The following is a 20,410-nucleotide window of genomic DNA, read 5'->3' on the forward strand; positions in this document are numbered from 1 at the left end:
CTGAACCCTAAAAATACCCCTTTACCCAAAAACTAAAAACTGACCCTGAACCCTAAAAATACCCCTTTACCCAAAAACTAAAAACTGACCCTGAACCCTAAAAATACCCCTTTACCCAAAAACTAAAAACTGACCCTGAACCCTAAAAATACCCCTTTACCCAAAAACTGAAAACTGACCCTGAACCCTAAAAATACCCCTTTACCCAAAAACTAAAAACTGACCCTGAACCCTAAAAATACCCCTTTACCCAAAAACTGACCCTGAACCCTAAAAATACCCCTTTACCCAAAAACTGAAAACTGACCCTGAACCCTAAAAATACCCCTTTACCCCAAAAACTAAAAACTGAAAACTGACCCTGAACCCTAAAAATACCCCTTTACCCTAAAACCCCAAACTGACCCTAACCCCTAAAAATACCCCTTTACCCCAAACATATAACATTTAAAATATAATTATATACTTACCAATACTTACGTTGTAATGGTATGCGTTGTAAAGGTACCTGCGTTGTAAAAAAATGCGTTGTAAAAACATGAGTTGTAACAGTATCTGCGTTGTAATAGATGCGTTGTAACAGTAGTGTGTTGTAAAAAATGCGTTGTAACAGGTGCATACCGTGAATATCATATTCTTAGCATGTGTGGCTGTAGATGCACATGCTGTGCACGCTCCTGCCATCTAGTGTTGTGCTTGAAAGTTTACAACTTGATTCTCTTCAAAGAATTATTTAGAGTCATGAGATCCAGTGACTTCTCCTCTTTAAGGTAATGCACATGTTCATCGGCTTCACCTTTAGATTATTTTTCTCCTCCATCAGGTGTGGACGTGGTCTCCAAAACTTGCTCTCGACATCCTTTCTCAAGGCCTTAGTGACCTGGAGATGATTCTTCCTGTGACAGAACAAAGCACCAATGATGAGTCTCTGAAGATCGAACTCTTTGAGTACTGAGCACCTTCCTCACAGAGCAGAGAATATCCTGGGATAGGGAATGGAATGGACCCCATTTTGAAGGTACCCACAGTGCAACACAAAATGCCAGCACAACCATCAACAACTGATCTGTAACTTGTGCCTTTCCTCAGAACATGATGGCCAGGACTGTGCAGCGTGTCAGCAATTCAAATTGAAAACAGCTTTAAGATACTGAAGTCTCGCTCGTAGTATGAAGACTACCCCTGAGCTCGAGGTATTTGAGGGAGAAGAGATCATCGACGCCGCTGAGGATGAAGAGTATGAAGGAACTGAGTTACCAGGTTGCCCACGCTACGGCGCATCCAGAGGGTCAGACATCGATGCTGGTGACCGCGATAATGATAGGCAACCAACTATTTCCTTCTCAATTGATGCAGATACAACCTCGGGCCTGATGATGAAGGCTATGCCAAGGGACTTGAGTACTGTTGCTCCCTCAGCTCCAACTCACAAACCACAGCTGCAAGACTTTTCACTGCCATGCCCTACAGTGGATCGACCCAGCAGCCCAGTGCATCATGTAGGTCTAGTGGTTCTTGTCGACACTGAGACAAGGCTTCGGAGACGAAAAAGGATAAGAGAGACCTCAATCCTGATCAGGCTTCTAGCCAGAAGTCCAAACACTGCACCGATGCGTTGAAGTCACAGACCTCATGTCTTCTCAGTGCTATTGGCGTCGAAGACCCCAGTATCTAAGCCTTCAACTTCGTCATCCAAACCTTCGGCACCGAAAGACCTATTACCAAAGGATATTCAAAAAGCCTCATAAGGACAGTTCGGCACCAAAAGCAAAGTCCGCTCCAAGACACTGTGCTGCAGAAAAAGAACAAGAGGGCCCAATACTGGAAAAGTTACAGTAAGTGCTCGACAAGAATCAGAGGTCTATTGACCTTAAAACAGGGAAAATTAGCGATCCTAAAAAGTGGACGCTATAATTTAAGGAGACTTTGGTAGACCTGCTATAAAATAAACCAATGATCATCAAAGCCTTTCTTATGTTCAATAAACACAAAGTAGTCCTCATAAAGACAAACAATATGATAGCAATGTATTACATACAAACATAGGGAGACACTCATTCCCTTCTGCTTTATCAGTTAGCACAGAAAATATGAAAATGGGCATTATGACATCAAATTCAACTCCTGGCAGACTATCTCCTGGGAGTAGACAATGACTTTACAGACGTCGTAAGCAGGATACAGTAACAAATGATGAGTGGGAACTCCAACCACAAGTCCTTCACTGATATTTCCAAATTTGGGGAACGCCAACCATAGATCTCTTTACAACATCTGGAAACTCAAAATGCCAACACTTCACCTCCAGGAATCTTCACCCACAGTCACTCCAGGGTCCCTAAGGATGAATAGGTCAGGATATTTTCTCTTTTCCGCCTCCCCTACTTCTTCCATGTGTCAGGAAGCTCTGGCAGACTTTCCTCATTCCAACCCAACTTGGGTTAAGGGTTATCTGTGGTCCCTCACTAGAAGCTCCCCAACCAGTAGCACTTTATCATGAAAAATCATGGGAGAATCAGACAGCTGGATCCTAAACAGTTCAAGCTAGATATCTGTCTCCTGGCTTCTAGAGTTTGGACTAAATCTGCCTTATGAATGTATGGAAGTTCTTAAATAAGTGAAGCGTCCTACCACTAGAATCTGCTAAGCAGGTAGGTGGTAAAGATCTGTTTGTTATTGTACAGCAAAACAAATTGACTATCAATTCTGCAGTACAAAGTCTACAATGCTACTTGCTACATCTGCAAAGGTCAGTTGTAGCTTACACAACAATAAGTCTTCATCCTGAGGCCATTGCTAAATACCTACAAAATGGGGAACACCATTCACTGTTTAGAATGCCATTGTCAAAACATTCATGGAGGACTTAAAATGGGTAATACTTCCAAGAACATCACCTGCTCCAGTATGGAATCTCAGTGCGGTACTAACTAGACTAATGGGCCCCCTTTTGAGTCTCTACATTCCACTCCACTTTAACACCTTTCATGGAAGGTTGCATTCCTAGTGGGGATTACCTAATTGAGAAAAGTTAGAGAAATTCAAGCCGTTCTTTCAAATACATCAAGACAGAGTAGTCCTATGACCCAATCCAAATTTTTTGCAAGTACTGTCATCCCTTCATCTCAATCAAACTATTGAGCTGCTAGTTTTCTTTCCCAATCCGACATTGGTAGCTGAAAGTGCCCCTTAGATGTTAAAAGAGAACTAATATACTACACTGACAGAACTAAATCATTTAGGGAAACACAACAACTGTTTGTAACTTTTTCAAGCCCTATAAAAGATTGCGCTATATCCAAAGCTGGTATTGCTAGATAGATGGTCAGAAGCATTCAAATCAGCTATTCCGAGGCCAAGAAGATCTTACCGGTCCCCTCAAAAGCAATTTCTACTTGGAAGAAATGTGTTTCGATCACTTTCATGAGTAACTCAGATACTTGGTTAACTCTACACGCATTTTCTACACACTACAGTGTGGTTCTCCTTGCACGCCAACAAGTACATGTAGGACAAGCCATACTGAAAACTTTATTTCAAGAATCTGCAACACCCAGTGACTAGCAACCGCATGGGAAGAACTGCTTAACAGTCCATGTACAGCATACATATCGACAGCCACACATGATACGAATGGATTATGTTAATTACCTTGTAAGCATCTGTTTGTTGCATGAGTGCTGTAGATTCTTATGTGCCCACCCACCGGGAGTCACTGGTGGTTCTCGATAATATGCACATATTTTAGATATTCACTTGCTGTTCATGTTGCACAGCCATCACCATAGACAATTTCTAGATCCACTCCACCTGCATGTGATGTGTAAAAAAAATATCTGAAGATGGAGCTGATGACCATGCCCATTACCCCAAAGAGGAAAAATCACTGTATCTCGAGACTCAAAAGTCTTCTTAGAAGAAAAACAAGTTGTAAACATCCAAGCCCAACACTAGATTTAAGGAGTGTGCACATAATGTGAATCTACAACACTAATGGCAACTAATGCATTCTTACACGGTAAGTAACATAATTCTTTTTTTGATAAAATAGTCATTGTTATGGAAACCCAAAGATCATGGACTTGTCACCTGATATAGTCTACTGCCCCTAATAAGCAAACAAATGGGAAGCTGAAAATATACATTAGTCAATTGATCTCCTGCTGCAAAAATCTGTGTGACGTGCAGGTCTCTAATTTGTATCCTGACAATTCTCACCCAGCTTTTCATTTTGCTGCGGTTGAGTTAACCTCAGTGAGTTTGTAAATCACAAGATCCATTAGGTATGCACACAGAGACAAGTCTGTGGCACATGTGCTGTACGTGGTACTTTTAATGATCATGTTAGTAAACATACGACACTAAAACCAATCCATGTTTCTTTTACTCTTATATCAATGATGGAACTTTACAAATTCAAAGCACGATTTTTCTCAATCTGAGTTCTTGCTGTATGTTCAAAAAGAAGAGCTTGCCCTGGAGTAACATGTGTCAATCTATATTCAGAAGTGTTTGCCTCAGAAAGCAGTGTAGCCCACATTCTCCTCTCACATTTTGACCTGCTGACACATCTCATGATGTGAAGATTAATTGCGTCTCATAGCGTTCTGCCATATGAAAAACGATCAGTCTGATTTTCTTCTCTGACAGCATGTATGTGTTGGTTTGATGTGAAAACCAGGACGCAGTCCAGAGCACACTGCGCCTCTGAAAAGTTTTCATTGATTACTTTTCACTAGGGATGGCGTAAGTCAGTCGCCACATTTCAGCCTCACTGACACTTTTACTGACCCTTTTTTGATGGCCGAACTGCTCTTGGAGCTAAGACCAGACTACAAAACAAGCTACTTTTTCATTAGACTTCAAGTTTAGCATCAAATGCAGTTGGATTGATAATGGAAGCTACTCACCATGTTTTCACAGGAAATTTAATCAAACATTTGCTGTGTAAATATCTCTAGGCTAAGCAATAGGCAATTTTCTCCTCTTCCCCTCCCCGAGCTACTTTGAGCCACAGGGATCCCATCCCCCAGGGCCTTTTTAGGTCTCGGGCCTAGTGTTGGAGCGCGCATGCGCTGCTCGCTTTGCGAGGCATATTGTAGTAGGGTAGGTTTTAGAAGTAGAGTTGAATCCACGCCCATCTTTTTTATTGGCTGGCGTCAAGGCTTATGGTAAACGCTGGCTTCTGATTGAAAATGAGGCTTCTTTGTTACCTCCCTGTTTCCTTTTGGGCCTGCCCATCCCGACTGGATAGTTTACTTGCGGCGTTACACGGTGGGCTTTATCTGGTGGGTGAGCACTATTTTTAAAATGGACACTGATGGGGACAATGGCTGCAGCGATATGCGCTCAAAATTGTATGCTTTTTATTACTTTAATGAGTGCGGTGTCCGCTAAGGACACCACGCTCACTTTATTTATATTTAGCATTTATGTAGAGCACAGCACCCGCTTCAAGGACACCGCGCTCAGTGTTAAAGAAAAAAAAGAGAAACCTAGTGCGGTGTCCTTTAAGCGGAACCGTGCTCAGTTTTCAACTTAACCATTTGCAATGCAATTTGACCTATTGCATTGTAAATGCTTGTTTACAAGAAGGTGTTGACTTGCTTATGGAGGCTCTGGCCTGGGGGGGGCGGGGTGTAGTGCTTAGGCGCGTTATCTTAGTACAGTAAGACATTTTAATTCCTAACTAGCAGTGTCTTAAAAATGTTCCGTCCTGTGTGGTTAGGACATGCATGGTTGTGCGTGATAGCCAAATGTACATCACGTCACTTAGAGAGCTAGTGCACAGATGCACTGTTTTGATGCGGTTAAACACTGAAGTCTGTGAGAACGGGAGCCTCTTGAGGACATTAATTCCCGTGCAGTTAGGACGTACACGAATATATGTGGCATTAAAATAAACATCCTGTAAATATGGGGGCTAGCGTATAAATGCGTTGTTCTAGCACGATAACATATTGAAGTTTTAAAATAACGTTCCGTCTCATGTAGTTAGGACCTGCATTATGGTGTGTGGCAGTAAGATATACATTGTGTAGTGAAGCACCTAGCGCAATGAGAGAGAGATAGCATCTCTCCACGTTGGTAACTCACTTGTCATTTATTAGCCCCCGGTGCCTTTACCTACCTCTTCCTCATTCGTCCTGGCAGGAGGATGATCTGATGTATGGGGTGTTTTTTAAGCCCGTACAGAGCGCTCCCTAATTCCGTAATTAGTCTCAGGTAGAAGGTGTGTATGATAGTATTTAGAACAAGCATTTGCAAAGCAATGGGTCTCGCATTTTTGAGAGTTGGAGCTATTGGCATTGTAAATGACAATGCTTTTAATTTAACTGTTTTAAAAAACAGCACATAAATAAAATACATTGTCATTTACGAAGCCAATAGCTAAAACCCTTGCAAATGCGAGACCTATTGCATTGCAAATGCTTGTTTTATTAAGAGGAGGGGGCACACAGCTCCACCCTGAGCCAATAGTGGCCTCATAGATATGTGCCCTGGGGCCACAACTTATTTGTAAATACGAGGGGGCGATCATCCCCCTCCCCTTGCCACAAGCGGCCTCAGAGACCCCACCCCCTGGGCTTAACATGGGTGCCCTGGCACCCACCTAGGGTACCCACACCACAATATGCTAAGGAAGTTGCAGGGGAGCACAGGGGCCCTCGCGGCCCTGCGGCTTTCCACATGCACGCATTCTGGGTGATGCGGGTGCCAGTTTTGCTTCTGCCTGGAGGTAGCAGCTGTTTTTACTTGCTCTCTCCGGGCAGATGCAATTTGACTTTCCCTGCCCGCAAGAGCATGAGCAGTGAAACAAAAGAATGCTCCCACCCGGTGGGAGCATTTTTAAAGCTGTTGAAGAGTGGGAGCTGACATGCCTTCCCTGCCTGTATTCCTGTGGGCACGGAAGTCATGTCAGATCCCACCTGGCGGGAGATTTAAAAATGCTCCCACCGGTTGGGAGCAGTCATATGCTTCCTTGCCCCACTCTTGCGGGCAGGGAAACTACTATGTCCCTGGGTGTGTTCCCTGGGACACAGTGATTTAGCTAGTTCTGGGTGATGGGTACCCGGGAACTTTACAGGCTTTGGCCTTTAATTTAAGATCAGCGTCTGGGGGAAGGGGTCCCTGGGGTCCATAGAGGGTCAGGGAGGGAGGCTGTGCACCCCCTCTCCTTTTATTAATATTTGGCCCCATGATTGGGGAGAAGGGCGCCCTCCACCCTCTCCCATCTATTGATGTCATCGGTGGATCATGGGGTCCCCATGCCCTCCCAGAGGTTCAGGAAGGAGGCCACTTGCCCCTCTACCCTAAATAATGTACTGTGCCGCTCCCTACCCTGGCCTACCCTAGGGGTTGTGCTTCTTTAATAGTACAAAAGAACAAATAACAAAGCGTGGGGAGGCTCTGGCCCCTCCCACGCTGCTTAGGGGACCGCCACCTCCTCAGGGCATACATACAATAATTAAGGGGGTTTGTTGCGAGCCCTGGGGACCACCACCTCCCTCTGGCAAATTTGAATAAAGAAGGGAGGTCACGCAGCCCCCCCACCCCAGGAACCGTACATGACCCTGAGGACCACCACCCCTCAAGGCTGGCTCCAGCAATGTCTCGGGTGGCCCTCTGTTTGAATTAAAAAAAAATAATAATAATAAAGGCTGGGGTCCCAGGAGATGGAATCCCCGGGCCCAAAATGTTCCAGGGAAGGGAGGCCTCATGCCCCCCTCCTTCCTAAAAAAAGAGAAAAATCAACAACAACAAAAAGCGGGCAACTCGCTGGAGTCCTGGCCCACTTTCTCCACTACTCTGCAAACATGCTTCCTGGCACGCTCCTGGTTGGGGGATGACGTGTGTGGGACTTACTGGAAGTCTGAGTGATGTACGGCACGCCTTGGTATGAAAATTCAGTTAGGTCGATGTCAACCTAATTCAATATATGGTATTGCGCTTCTGGGCACCACAGGATAGGTCCCTCCTGGCCTCAGGGGACTGTGATTTGAATGAAATGAGATGAAGTGTCGAGCCAGACGACACTTGTCCTCGGTGGCGCTCCTAAAGAGACGATGTCTCTAAGTGTTCAACTAATATATAATTCCAAAGTAAACGAAGGCAAATGTTCATTGCAGTTTAACACAAAGGTTTATTTGATGAATCTCAAATTTCAGTCATCAAGACTTAATCCATTGAAAATTAGATATCATAGGTCCAAATTCCAATATATCCGATAGCAATAGGTGTGTCCCTATGCATTTCGGGACTCATGCCCTTCTTCAGGGGACATTTTCGCAATCTGAAGTAACAGGAGAACTTGTTGGCCCCCAAGAACCCTGTGGAACCAAGGGTACTTCATCCCCCAACTAGTATTGCGCCGGGAGAAGCGTTTGCAGAGTGGTAGAGGAAGAGGGCGTGGCCTCTGACTACTTCTCAGCAATCCTGCTGTATAGGACTTAATAGAGGTAACAGGTGGTGTAGTTGGCCCCCAAGCACACAAATACCTCAAACTTCATTTTTTTTTAATGTCAACAGCCTCATTAGAAGTACCGAGCAAAATGCAGAGAACTAAGCAAAACGTGTGAAGTTATTCAATTTTTTTCTAGAAGCCTTCTTTTCACTGAAAAACATGACTAAGGGCCTGCTTTAGTTCCCAGCAGACGGGCTACTCTGTCACAACGGTGACGGGTATCCCATCCGCTGAAATGTAAATCCCATAGGATATAATTAGATTTATATTTTGACCGATGGGATATCCGCCACCATTGTGATGGAGTTACCCGTCTGCTGAGGTACAACAATGTGGCTGGACATAATTGTCTCTAAATCCAGCGTTCATTTACCAACTTATTTCGGACACTGAACAAAGCTACTAGATGTACCTCAAACAAAGATGGCTACTTTTGGAGGTTGAGACTTCTCTGCAGCCGCACCCGAAACATGTAATACTCTACCCCATCTCTGCGTGAGACTCCTACTACAGAACACATAAGGTTTGGTCTGTGCAATAACGTCACTAATTCTTTAAGATCCTTGTAAGCTTTTGCCCTTTGTCTCTTGACTGATGCTAATACACATGTCCAGACTGGTTTAATGTTTGTTCTTTTACCTTATCTTGATTATGCTGAGCTGGTTCAGGAAATATGTTATTGAAATATTGCCAACAAGTTCTGGTTTATGTTGCACCTTATAAATAAATGCATAACATAACAACGTTACTTTCTGATGTTGCTCTTAATAAAGCAAAGAGGAGAGTGTTCCTCATTGAAAGCGGTATGAAAGACCGACTGCTTGAGCCTTGATTCTGGGTGGAAACTTCAATAGGGGTGGGATGTGTCAACGGGTTTCTTTTATAAGAGTAGAATTCAGAGGTGCACAAAGGTGCCAGGCTATGAAATTAATTGGCTGTCTGATGGGTGGCACTACCAGTGATGCTAAACATGGCGATTGTGAGCATAATGGCAATGGGCCACCAGAAGACTCGCACCTCCATTACCTGTAACGCACTGTTGTAAATCACCGGATAATTTAATAAAATAAAACATGTCGGATGTTTTTGTTATGTAGCATTACCATAGGGCTTTAAAGGTAATTTTCGGGTTGACGTGCAAAGCAGACTTGGAAATGCACATTCATTGTTCTCTAATGCGGATGTTGGAACCTCTGGTGTTGTCAACTTGCCTTGAACCTTTGCCGCTTCTCTCGTTTGCAGAATCTGTGATCCCCAGCAGTGGAACGTTTCACGTCAAGCTACCAAAGAAACACAACGTGGAGCTGGGCATCACCATCAGCTGTACGTATTGGCATTCATTTGTAGACTTATAGTTCCACGGGGGTTCATCAGTGTGACAGGACTGATGGCATTGGCGTATGGAATTGGATATGAGTGATAGAATATAGCTAAACTCTTTAACCTTTGAGTATAAGTCCCCGTAATTTAAAAAAGATGTTGATGTTGGTGGCTACAGCTCAATATACTATTGTTTGAGTTGTTTTCAATAGTTTCCTTTTTTATTCCAGTTTTTACCACAGCTGTTTTTTTTTTGATAATCAAATTTTATTGACATTTTTCAAAACACAAAAATTCATTGGTAGCATATTACATAATAGCGGTGCATTCCTTTCCCTTCTTTTTTACAACATTGACACATTAAGATCCTCTTAGGCGGATGCATCCACCACAGCTGTTTTTAAAGCACAGTTTTAACCTCCACTGCAGATTGGTGTACTGTAGCTTTGATATATATTTTTTTTAATTCTATTGATTATCACAAACTTGATACAGACAGAGTCACGTGCAGGACATTTCAGAAAGACAAAACAGGTATGCGAGTAATGCACAATACCAATGGCACATTCAAAATCCACATACAACATTTAAATAATTAATATGTCACGGCATCGCAATATGAAAGTAATCCCGCTAGGCCAGAAGATGTTCTATTTCTTGGGGTATCCCCTGACTTTGTGAACTGCCTACACTCTGTGGGAGCAACGGGTTTCCAGTCCCCCACAGGGACTTTGGAGGGGGAGGGCATGGGGGGGTTAGTAGGGGATATCAGAATGCCAGCAATGTGTAATATCACACGTAGCCAGAAGAATAATCATGCCTGCCAGATAGGAGGATCACCAGGAGCCCGCCCGCTCTGCCATTATCCCTAAGATTCCAAACTATGGTTTCGGATCCGCTGCGTACCCCCCTGCTGTAGACAGATGGGTGGAATATTCAGCCAATGCACCTGAATCCCCAGCCACTCCCATGCTACACTGGAGAGTCTCCCACCCCCCGAGTGACGTCGTATGCAGGTTGGAGATGGGAATATTATTGTCCATTTTTAGATTGGTATCTTGGTGAATGATTCATCGCTGATTAAATTGACATTGATGCTTCTACGTCTTGAAATAGGCTTATACATTTAAATGCATTATTCTTGTATTGTGTGTACAGCAAAACACACAAGATGGACTGAATGTTTCACAATGGCAAAACATTCACCCCAGTCACAGATTTGGGTTTAATCCAGTGGTTCCCAAACTTTTTTGACCCGTGGCTCCCTTGACCTAATTGGCAGTTGACCATGGCTCCCCCTCATTTTCTTTTACCGGTGGACGGGTGGGAGGGGATGTAAGCCCGACCTCGGGTGTACTTCCTGTTGCACTCTGACTGCCCCCTCTGTCTATGCCTGCCCCCGCACCCTCAGACTGCCCCTTCTGTGCATGCCTCCTTTATTCGTGACCTCCGACTACCCCTTCTGTCCATGTCATCTCCATACGTGCCTTCTGACTTTCCCTTCTATCCATGCCTGCTGCCTTCGTGCCCTGAGACTGCCCCTTCCCTCCCTGCCTTCTCCCTTCATGCCCTGAGACTGCCCCTTTCCTCCATGCCTGCTCCCTTCGTGCCCTGAGACTGCCCCTTTCCTCCATGACTTCTCCATTCCCGCCCTGAGACTGCCTGAGACTGCCCCTTTCCTCCATGCCTTCTCCCTTCGTGCCCTGAGACAGCCTGAGACTGCCCCTTTCCTCCATGCCTGCTCCCTTTGTGCCCTGAGACTGCCCTTTTCCTCCATGCCTTCTCCCTTCGTGCCCTGAGACTGCCCCTTTCCTCCATGCCTTCTCCCTTCGTGCCCTGAGACTGCCCCTTCCCTCCATGCCTTCTTCCTTCGTGCCCTGAGACTGCCCCTTTCCTCCATGCCTGCTCCCTTTGTGCCCCGAGACTGCCCCTTTCCTCCATGCCTTCTCCCTTTGTGCCCTGAGACTGCCAGAGACTGCCCATTTCCTCCATGCCTGCTCCCTTCGTGCCCTGAGACTGCCCCTTTATTCCATGCCTGCTTCCTTCGTGCCCTGAGACTGCCCATTTCCTCCATGCCTGCTCCCTTCGTGCCCTGAGACTGCCCCTTTCCTCCATGCCTTCTCCCTTCGTGCCCTGAGACTGCCCCTTTCCTCCATGCCTCTGCTCCCTTTGTGCCCTGAGACTGCACCTTTCCTCCATGCCTGCTCCCTCCGTGCCCTGAGTCTGCCCCTTTCCTCCATGCCTGCTCCCTTTGTGCCCTGAGACTGCCCCTTTCCTCCATGTCTGCTCCCTTCGTGCCCTCTATCCATTATCTCCATGCCTGTTCTCTTTGTGCCCTCAGACTCAGGCGCGCAACACCCACTGAACTCAAAGGGCTTCAGTCCCCCCAGTCCCCTCCCCCAGTTGTGTGTGGCAGCCTGTGGATAAGATGAGATAATGAAAAGGAAGGCACTCCTTTCTTTTAACAAAAATATAATTTTGATCCTCTTATTTTTTTACACATGCGTGCTGCAGCGGTGGCACGTTTGTCCTTCTTCCGTGCCTGCTAAACTACCAACCTAACTTGAGTGGATGAACCTCTCAACCCCTGCGCACTGTTGCTGCTAGTGAATCACACTAGAAATATCATCATTTTAATTTTTCATTTCACTTCTTTCAAATATAAGTTATCACATAACCAAATTCACCATTCTTCTTTGAAAGTATGATATTTAATCATCAGTTCATTTTCAATAAATTCAAACATATATTCAAAAAACAAAACATTTCAGAAATTCACTGTATCAACAGAGTCTTTCTTGACAACGTATAGTTGATGTAGCCCGATGCATTTCGAGTCCTAGTTGGACTCTTCCTCAGGGGCCTGAAAATATGAACATCTCATATCAGCAATTTCATAATATTATCCTTTTTTCATCAGATTCAAGTTACAAAAACCTACGGATGCTCAAAACAACGAACAATCACTTTACATTTCATGTAGAGGGGAAATGACTACATCATGCACTTTTAAACATGGAAACCACCACCATCTCACCTCAAAAGTGAATGTGTTAAAAAATATACGTATACTCACAACCGAACCAAGAGGTTGTGATTCCTGTAAACAAAAATTCTAACTGTAAATGCCTGCTGAATTCGTCTACCAACACCCTAAAGCCAAAGAGCCACCTCATGAAGCTTCCTCTTACCTCGAGTCTTTTTTATTTGGAAACCACCGCGTTTCCGTATCAATTCAAAATGCCACCTACAACAAATGTAAAACAATCCTTAGCTTCGTGCTTCAAATTCCTAACAGTACCTCCGCTATCCCTCACCGACTCCCTTCTTACCTTGACGCTCAACACCAACTCCTAACACCACTCCCTGCCGATTTCAAGCCCAACACCGGGCTGGCCGCGTTTAAAACGCGTTTGTCTCTCGGGAGACTAAACAACAGTGAAAACGGACTAAGTCCGATCGCTGGGGCGCGCCATTTTGGTACAGTCTTCGGAACGAAACAAAGGCCATCGGCACTCGGGGAAGTTCACTCAGGGACCACAAACCGAACGGAATCACTAAATACCGCCCTAAAAAACCCATATATTCCTCTAACTACCACTAACACTAAAAGAAAAAAATAAATAAAAAGAAAATGTAAATAATAAGGTGCTCAAAAAATTAAAATGCATAGAGAATGTTCCAATACAAATACAGTGGTGTATGATAACATTGCGTTTTTTGCATTTCAACCATTCAAATGTACATGTATGGTAAATATAGTCAAATATTCACATGCTAAAGAGAGGCTTGGCCAAAACCTCTACATGCATCTAGCCTAGCTGACAGTATCTTTTCTACAGAAAGCATGTATAGTCTATCTTTTCATTTAAACCTTTTGGTTCCTGGGTCCCTAGGAACCGGATCCAAAATATCTCTCTTTGTAGGAGGCATCTGGTGAGATCCACTCCTTCTTGTGATTCAGTTTTCTCCAAAACTGAAAACTGTAGCTGGGAGATGTTATGCCTGTTTTCTGACCAATGTTTAGCTAAATTGCTCTTGACATTAACATTCCTGATAGTACTTTTGTGTTCGGATATTCTTGTCTTTAATTTTCTTTCAGTTTTCCCCACATACAATTTGCCGCATGGACATTTGATGTAATAAATCACGCTTTTGGAGTTGCAATCTCTGTCATGGTGTAAGTCAATGGTTTTTCCTGTCTGGGGATGATGCAAAGTATTCCCAACTATCACATTGTGACAGTGCACACAGTTCATGCATCTTTTCATCCCTTTATGGGTTAGTCTTTTTTTGATTATTGGTGTTTTCAACAGCTCCTTTAGGTTTTTTGATCTTTTATATGCAAACATCGGTTTTTGCAAAAAAATGCCTCCAAAATCTGGTTCATGTAGCAAAAGTTCCCAGTGTCTTGTTATTATATTTTTTATTTTAGATGAGCTTGTAGAGTATTTTGAAACAAACACCTGTCTGTCCAGAGTCTTCTTTGGTTTCTTTTCCAGGAGATTCTCCCTACTGAACCTGGCAACCTTGTCCTTGGTTTGCTTTAGCACACTCTCTGGGTAACCTCTGGATGCATATTTTCCTTCTTGTATTTCCAAATGTTTTTCCAAAGTCTCAGATTCTGAACATATCCGTTTTATTCTCATATATTGCGACAAGGGCAAATTCATTTTTAAATTCTGAGGATGAAAACTCTGAAACAATAAAGAATTGTTAACATCGGTCTCTTTCCGAAACACTTCAGTTTGTAATGTTCCATGTTTTAATGTCAGTAAAACATCCAAAAATGCTATTTCTTGGTCACTGATAGTGTGAGTGAACTTTATTTGATCCACATGAGTGTTTAAAGTCAAGATTTTTTCTTCCAACATTTCTCTGTTGCCTGACCATAATACAAAAATATCATCTATAAATCTTTGATATATCAGGCTGTGATCTTGCCATTCTTTGTCCGAGTAAATATAGTCTGCTTCAAATTTAGCCATGTACGTATTGGCATATGCGGGGGCCCCCGCAAATCCCATTGATGTTCCATTCTGTTGCAAGAAAAAAATTTTGTCCCATTGGAAATAGCTGTGATATAAGCAGAAATGCAACAATTCTAGAATGAAAGATTTTTCTGATCTAATAGTTTCCAGCCCCAACAACGCCCATTCCACAGCCTCCAGTCCTGCTTGGTGAGGTATCGAAGTGTAAAGAGATTTTACATCTATAGTACATAGTAGTAAATCTTGTGTTATGGTGATGTTCTTTAATTTCTGTAAAAAATGATTGGTATCTTTTGTGTAGGATGGCCACACTTGAACAAATTGCTGTAAAAAAGTATCTATGTACTGCCCCAATGGTTCAAAAATCGTGCCACAACCTGTGACAATGGGCCTCATTGGAGGGTTCACTTTGTCTTTATGAACTTTGGGCAACATATAAAGGCGAGGTCGCCTAGGATGTTGTACTGAAAGGAATTGTTTCGTAGCCATTGAGATATGACCAAGTTCACAAGCTTTATCTAAGATAATTTTTAGGGTTACTTCCAGATCATAGATGGGGTCTTTATCCAATTCCAGGTATGTGGATTCGTCAGACACATGTTCGTTGACTTTTGCCACATAAAATTCCTTGTCCATCACAATTATTGCTCCTCCTTTGTCAGCCTTTTGAATGTGAATATTCTCATTCATTTGAAGTTTTTTTAAAAATGTTCCTTTCATGAACAGATAGATTCTTCGTTTTGGATCTGTGAAAACTCAATTTCTCTAAATCATTCCTCACTGCTTTTTCAAATGCATCCAAAATTTTGTGTGAAACTGGTGATTGATATTTAGATTTAACTTTGAATTCCATGAATTCGGTGGGCTCTTTGACTTCTTGTGTGGGAACCACATTTGTGAAGAAATGCCTGAGTCTTAACACTCTCATAAATTTGAACAATGCTATTTCACATTCCAAGATATTTGTGTCATAGGTCGGGACAAAACCTAGTCCTCTATTCAACACTTGAAGTTCTTCAGATGTCAACTCTGTTTTGGAAATATTCATCACCAAATTTACTTGGTGCTCCTTGTTCTTGCTCCTTCTCTGACTTCTCCTGGTTTTTGTTTTGGTTTTCCTGGTGGTTGAGTTAAATCCCCTGCCTGGGGAAAAGAAGACGGCTTTGATGTGGTTGCTGTTTGATCTGGTTCTATCTGTTCACTGGGGCCGGATGCCTCTCCAATTTGTGTTTGTGCTGACGGTCTAGAAGCACTCAAGTCAGTATCTGAAACTAAGCTCTCCTCTGAAGTAGTGGTTGGTTTTTTCCTAGGTTGATAGGCTCTCCTCTGGGCATAGACTTCAGCCCAAGAGTATACTTCATTAAGCTTGTAATCAAGCGTGTCCCTTTTGAATTTTCTTAGTTTTCCTTCTTGAATTTCCTTGGTGTATTTTTCCAACGTGATGTTAATGTCATTTAGAGTTTTATCCCAATCTTCCTTTTGCATGCTTCCTTCTAAATTTTGTTTGATCTCATCAATTTCACGAGTCAAGTCTGCAATGACTCTAGCCAATTCCTCAACCAGTAACAATATTAAATCTAGTGAACACTTATTTAATATTCGATACCATTTTTCCATGAAATCTTTGTTCAAATGAAACCTATAAAGCATTGGTTTGATAGACATTCGCAATCCTCGTGGGATCCTTTTTTCTTTGTGGTACTGTACCAGGGTCGATGCATGGAGTTTTTGGCTAACTTCTCTTTTGGCTAGAAATTGTAGTTGCTTCAATTGTTGTACTATCGTATTGCCCTGGGCATCCGAAGTTTTTACTTCTTGAATCAAAGAATAAATATCTGTTGCTTGCTCGGCAGTATATACCAATGTTTTAGCTCTCTCATCTGTGAGACTTGATATTTGGTCAAACAACATCTTTTATTTCAGTGGGTGCTCTTTCCGTTTGGACAACGTGACAAAATGAGATAATGAAAAGGAAGGCACTCCTTTCTTTTAACAAAAATATAATTTTGATCCTCTTATTTTTTTACACATGCGTGCTGCAGCGGTGGCACGTTTGTCCTTCTTCCGTGCCTGCTAAACTACCAACCTAACTTGAGTGGATGAACCTCTCAACCCCTGCGCACTGTTGCTGCTAGTGAATCACACTAGAAATATCATCATTTTAATTTTTCATTTCACTTCTTTCAAATATAAGTTATCACATAACCAAATTCACCATTCTTCTTTGAAAGTATGATATTTAATCATCAGTTCATTTTCAATAAATTCAAACATATATTCAAAAAACAAAACATTTCAGAAATTCACTGTATCAACAGAGTCTTTCTTGACAACGTATAGTTGATGTAGCCCGATGCATTTCGAGTCCTAGTTGGACTCTTCCTCAGGGGCCTGAAAATATGAACATCTCATATCAGCAATTTCATAATATTATCCTTTTTTCATCAGATTCAAGTTACAAAAACCTACGGATGCTCAAAACAACGAACAATCACTTTACATTTCATGTAGAGGGGAAATGACTACATCATGCACTTTTAAACATGGAAACCACCACCATCTCACCTCAAAAGTGAATGTGTTAAAAAATATACGTATACTCACAACCGAACCAAGAGGTTGTGATTCCTGTAAACAAAAATTCTAACTGTAAATGCCTGCTGAATTCGTCTACCAACACCCTAAAGCCAAAGAGCCACCTCATGAAGCTTCCTCTTACCTCGAGTCTTTTTTATTTGGAAACCACCGCGTTTCCGTATCAATTCAAAATGCCACCTACAACAAATGTAAAACAATCCTTAGCTTCGTGCTTCAAATTCCTAACAGTACCTCCGCTATCCCTCACGGACTCCCTTCTTACCTTGACGCTCAACACCAACTCCTAACACCACTCCCTGCCGATTTCAAGCCCAACACCGGGCTGGCCGCGTTTAAAACGCGTTTGTCTCTCGGGAGACTAAACAACAGTGAAAACGGACTAAGTCCGATCGCTGGGGCGCGCCATTTTGGTACAGTCTTCGGAACGAAACAAAGGCCATCGGCACTCGGGGAAGTTCACTCAGGGACCACAAACCGAACGGAATCACTGATCCTCTTATTTTTTTACACATGCGTGCTGCAGCGGTGGCACGTTTGTCCTTCTTCCGTGCCTGCTAAACTACCAACCTAACTTGAGTGGATGAACCTCTCAACCCCTGCGCACTGTTGCTGCTAGTGAATCACACTAGAAATATCATCATTTTAATTTTTCATTTCACTTCTTTCAAATATAAGTTATCACATAACCAAATTCACCATTCTTCTTTGAAAGTATGATATTTAATCATCAGTTCATTTTCAATAAATTCAAACATATATTCAAAAAACAAAACATTTCAGAAATTCACTGTATCAACAGAGTCTTTCTTGACAACGTATAGTTGATGTAGCCCGATGCATTTCGAGTCCTAGTTGGACTCTTCCTCAGGGGCCTGAAAATATGAACATCTCATATCAGCAATTTCATAATATTATCCTTTTTTCATCAGATTCAAGTTACAAAAACCTACGGATGCTCAAAACAACGAACAATCACTTTACATATTTACCATACATGTACATTTGAATGGTTGAAATGCAAAAAACGCACTGTTATCATACACCACTGTATTTGTATTGGAACATTCTCTATGCATTTAAATTTTTTGAGCACCTTATTATTTACATTTTCTTTTTATTTATTTTTTTCTTTTAGTGTTAGTGGTAGTTAGAGGAATATATGGTTTTTTTAGGGCGGTATTTAGTGATTCCGTTCGGTTTGTGGTCCCTGAGTGAACTTCCCCGAGTGCCGATGGCCTTTGTTTCGTTCCGAAGACTGTACCAAAATGGCGCGCCCCAGCGATCGGACTTAGTCCGTTTTCACTGTTGTTTAGTCTCCCGAGAGACAAACGCGTTTTAAACGCGGCCAGCCCGGTGTTGGGCTTGAAATCGGCAGGGAGTGGTGTTAGGAGTTGGTGTTGAGCGTCAAGGTAAGAAGGGAGTCCGTGAGGGATAGCGGAGGTACTGTTAGGAATTTGAAGCACGAAGCTAAGGATTGTTTTACATTTGTTGTAGGTGGCATTTTGAATTGATACGGAAACGCGGTGGTTTCCAAATAAAAAAGACTCGAGGTAAGAGGAAACTTCATGAGGTGGCTCTTTGGCTTTAGGGTGTTGGTAGACGAATTCAGCAGGCATTTACAGTTAGAATTTTTGTTTACAGGAATCACAACCTCTTGGTTCGGTTGTGAGTATACGTATATTTTTTAACACATTCACTTTTGAGGTGAGATGGTGGTGGTTTCCATGTTTAAAAGTGCATGATGTAGTCATTTCCCCTCTACATGAAATGTAAAGTGATTGTTCGTTGTTTTGAGCATCCGTAGGTTTTTGTAACTTGAATCTGATGAAAAAAGGATAATATTATGAAATTGCTGATATGAGATGTTCATATTTTCAGGCCCCTGAGGAAGAGTCCAACTAGGACTCGAAATGCATCGGGCTACATCAACTATACGTTGTCAAGAAAGACTCTGTTGATACAGTGAATTTCTGAAATGTTTTGTTTTTTGAATATATGTTTGAATTTATTGAAAATGAACTGATGATTAAATATCATACTTTCAAAGAAGAATGGTGAATTTGGTTATGTGATAACTTATATTTGAAAGAAGTGAAATGAAAAATTAAAATGATGATATTTCTAGTGTGATTCACTAGCAGCAACAGTGCGCAGGGGTTGAGAGGTTCATCCACTCAAGTTAGGTTGGTAGCCTGTGGATAAGACCTCCTGGGCACAAAAGCAGCCACATCCGAGCACTTCACAGGTCTTTAAAAGACCATTTGCATGTTAATGAGGTCTTGCAGTTGTTTCACCCCTTCCAAGAACCCCTGCAGCTCCACTCTGCATGTTGCTTACAGATCAGACTACCCTTTCTTTATATTCCTGTTTCCTTAAAGCGGCGGAGTTATAACGATTATGCAGGTGTCATTTCTAAATGTCTAGCGCTGCCACTGCAATTTCCCACATAGTGCCGCGGCGCCCCTGGCAACGCATAACGGCGCACCGGGGTGCCTCAGCGCACAGTTTGGGAACCACAGGTTTAATCCATTGTTTTTTTGCTCAACAAGCCACCCCAGTTCAAACATGGCCATATGCAAATCAGTCTTGACCCTGTGCCTCATGGGAACAGTCCAGCCCGAACTGCCAAGCCATGACTTCCCTGGACCGGAATCAAGCATCCTAGGACCGGTTTCTGGCTATCGGCCGTCTTCAGCCAGGATAGCTTGACTCCAGTGGCGTAGTGAGCATGGGACCCACGTCTGGGCATGCCCTTCCCACATAGGGTGAACGCAAAACACACAAGATGATGGACGGAATGTTGCACAATGGCAAAACATTCACCCCAAGTCATTGTATTATGTGTACCATGTTTTGTTGGGGGATCCTTATCACAAGTGAACATGAATTTGTTCACTGATGGCCATCTTTGTAAGCTGTACTTTGCAACCTTCAGCTCTCTGCAAGGACTGCGGGGAACCTCTTTTTAAGAGACGGAGGGTCCATGTTCTAATCCTGTTTTCCACCAGGTGTTTGTAGGGTTGTATAATCACCCACT

At 42.8% G+C, this 20,410-nt stretch overlaps 1 protein-coding gene across 7 annotated transcripts in view; it reads left to right on the forward strand.

The window, feature by feature from the left end:
* GRIP1 (glutamate receptor interacting protein 1) overlaps positions 1-20,410 on the forward strand; it is a 1,198,832-nt gene that overhangs the window by 1,071,623 nt on the left and 106,799 nt on the right. For all 7 annotated transcript variants that reach the window (XM_086919026.1, XM_086919023.1, XM_086919024.1 and 4 more), the window contains one exon: positions 9,707-9,787. In XM_086919026.1, coding sequence (XP_086775152.1) covers positions 9,707-9,787 — 81 coding nt within the window. The remainder of the gene's footprint in view (positions 1-9,706; positions 9,788-20,410) is intronic.

Source organism: Lissotriton vulgaris, chromosome 1_1 (assembly GCF_964263255.1).
Source record: "Lissotriton vulgaris chromosome 1_1, aLisVul1.2, whole genome shotgun sequence".
NCBI classification, from domain to species: Eukaryota; Metazoa; Chordata; class Amphibia; order Caudata; family Salamandridae; genus Lissotriton; species Lissotriton vulgaris.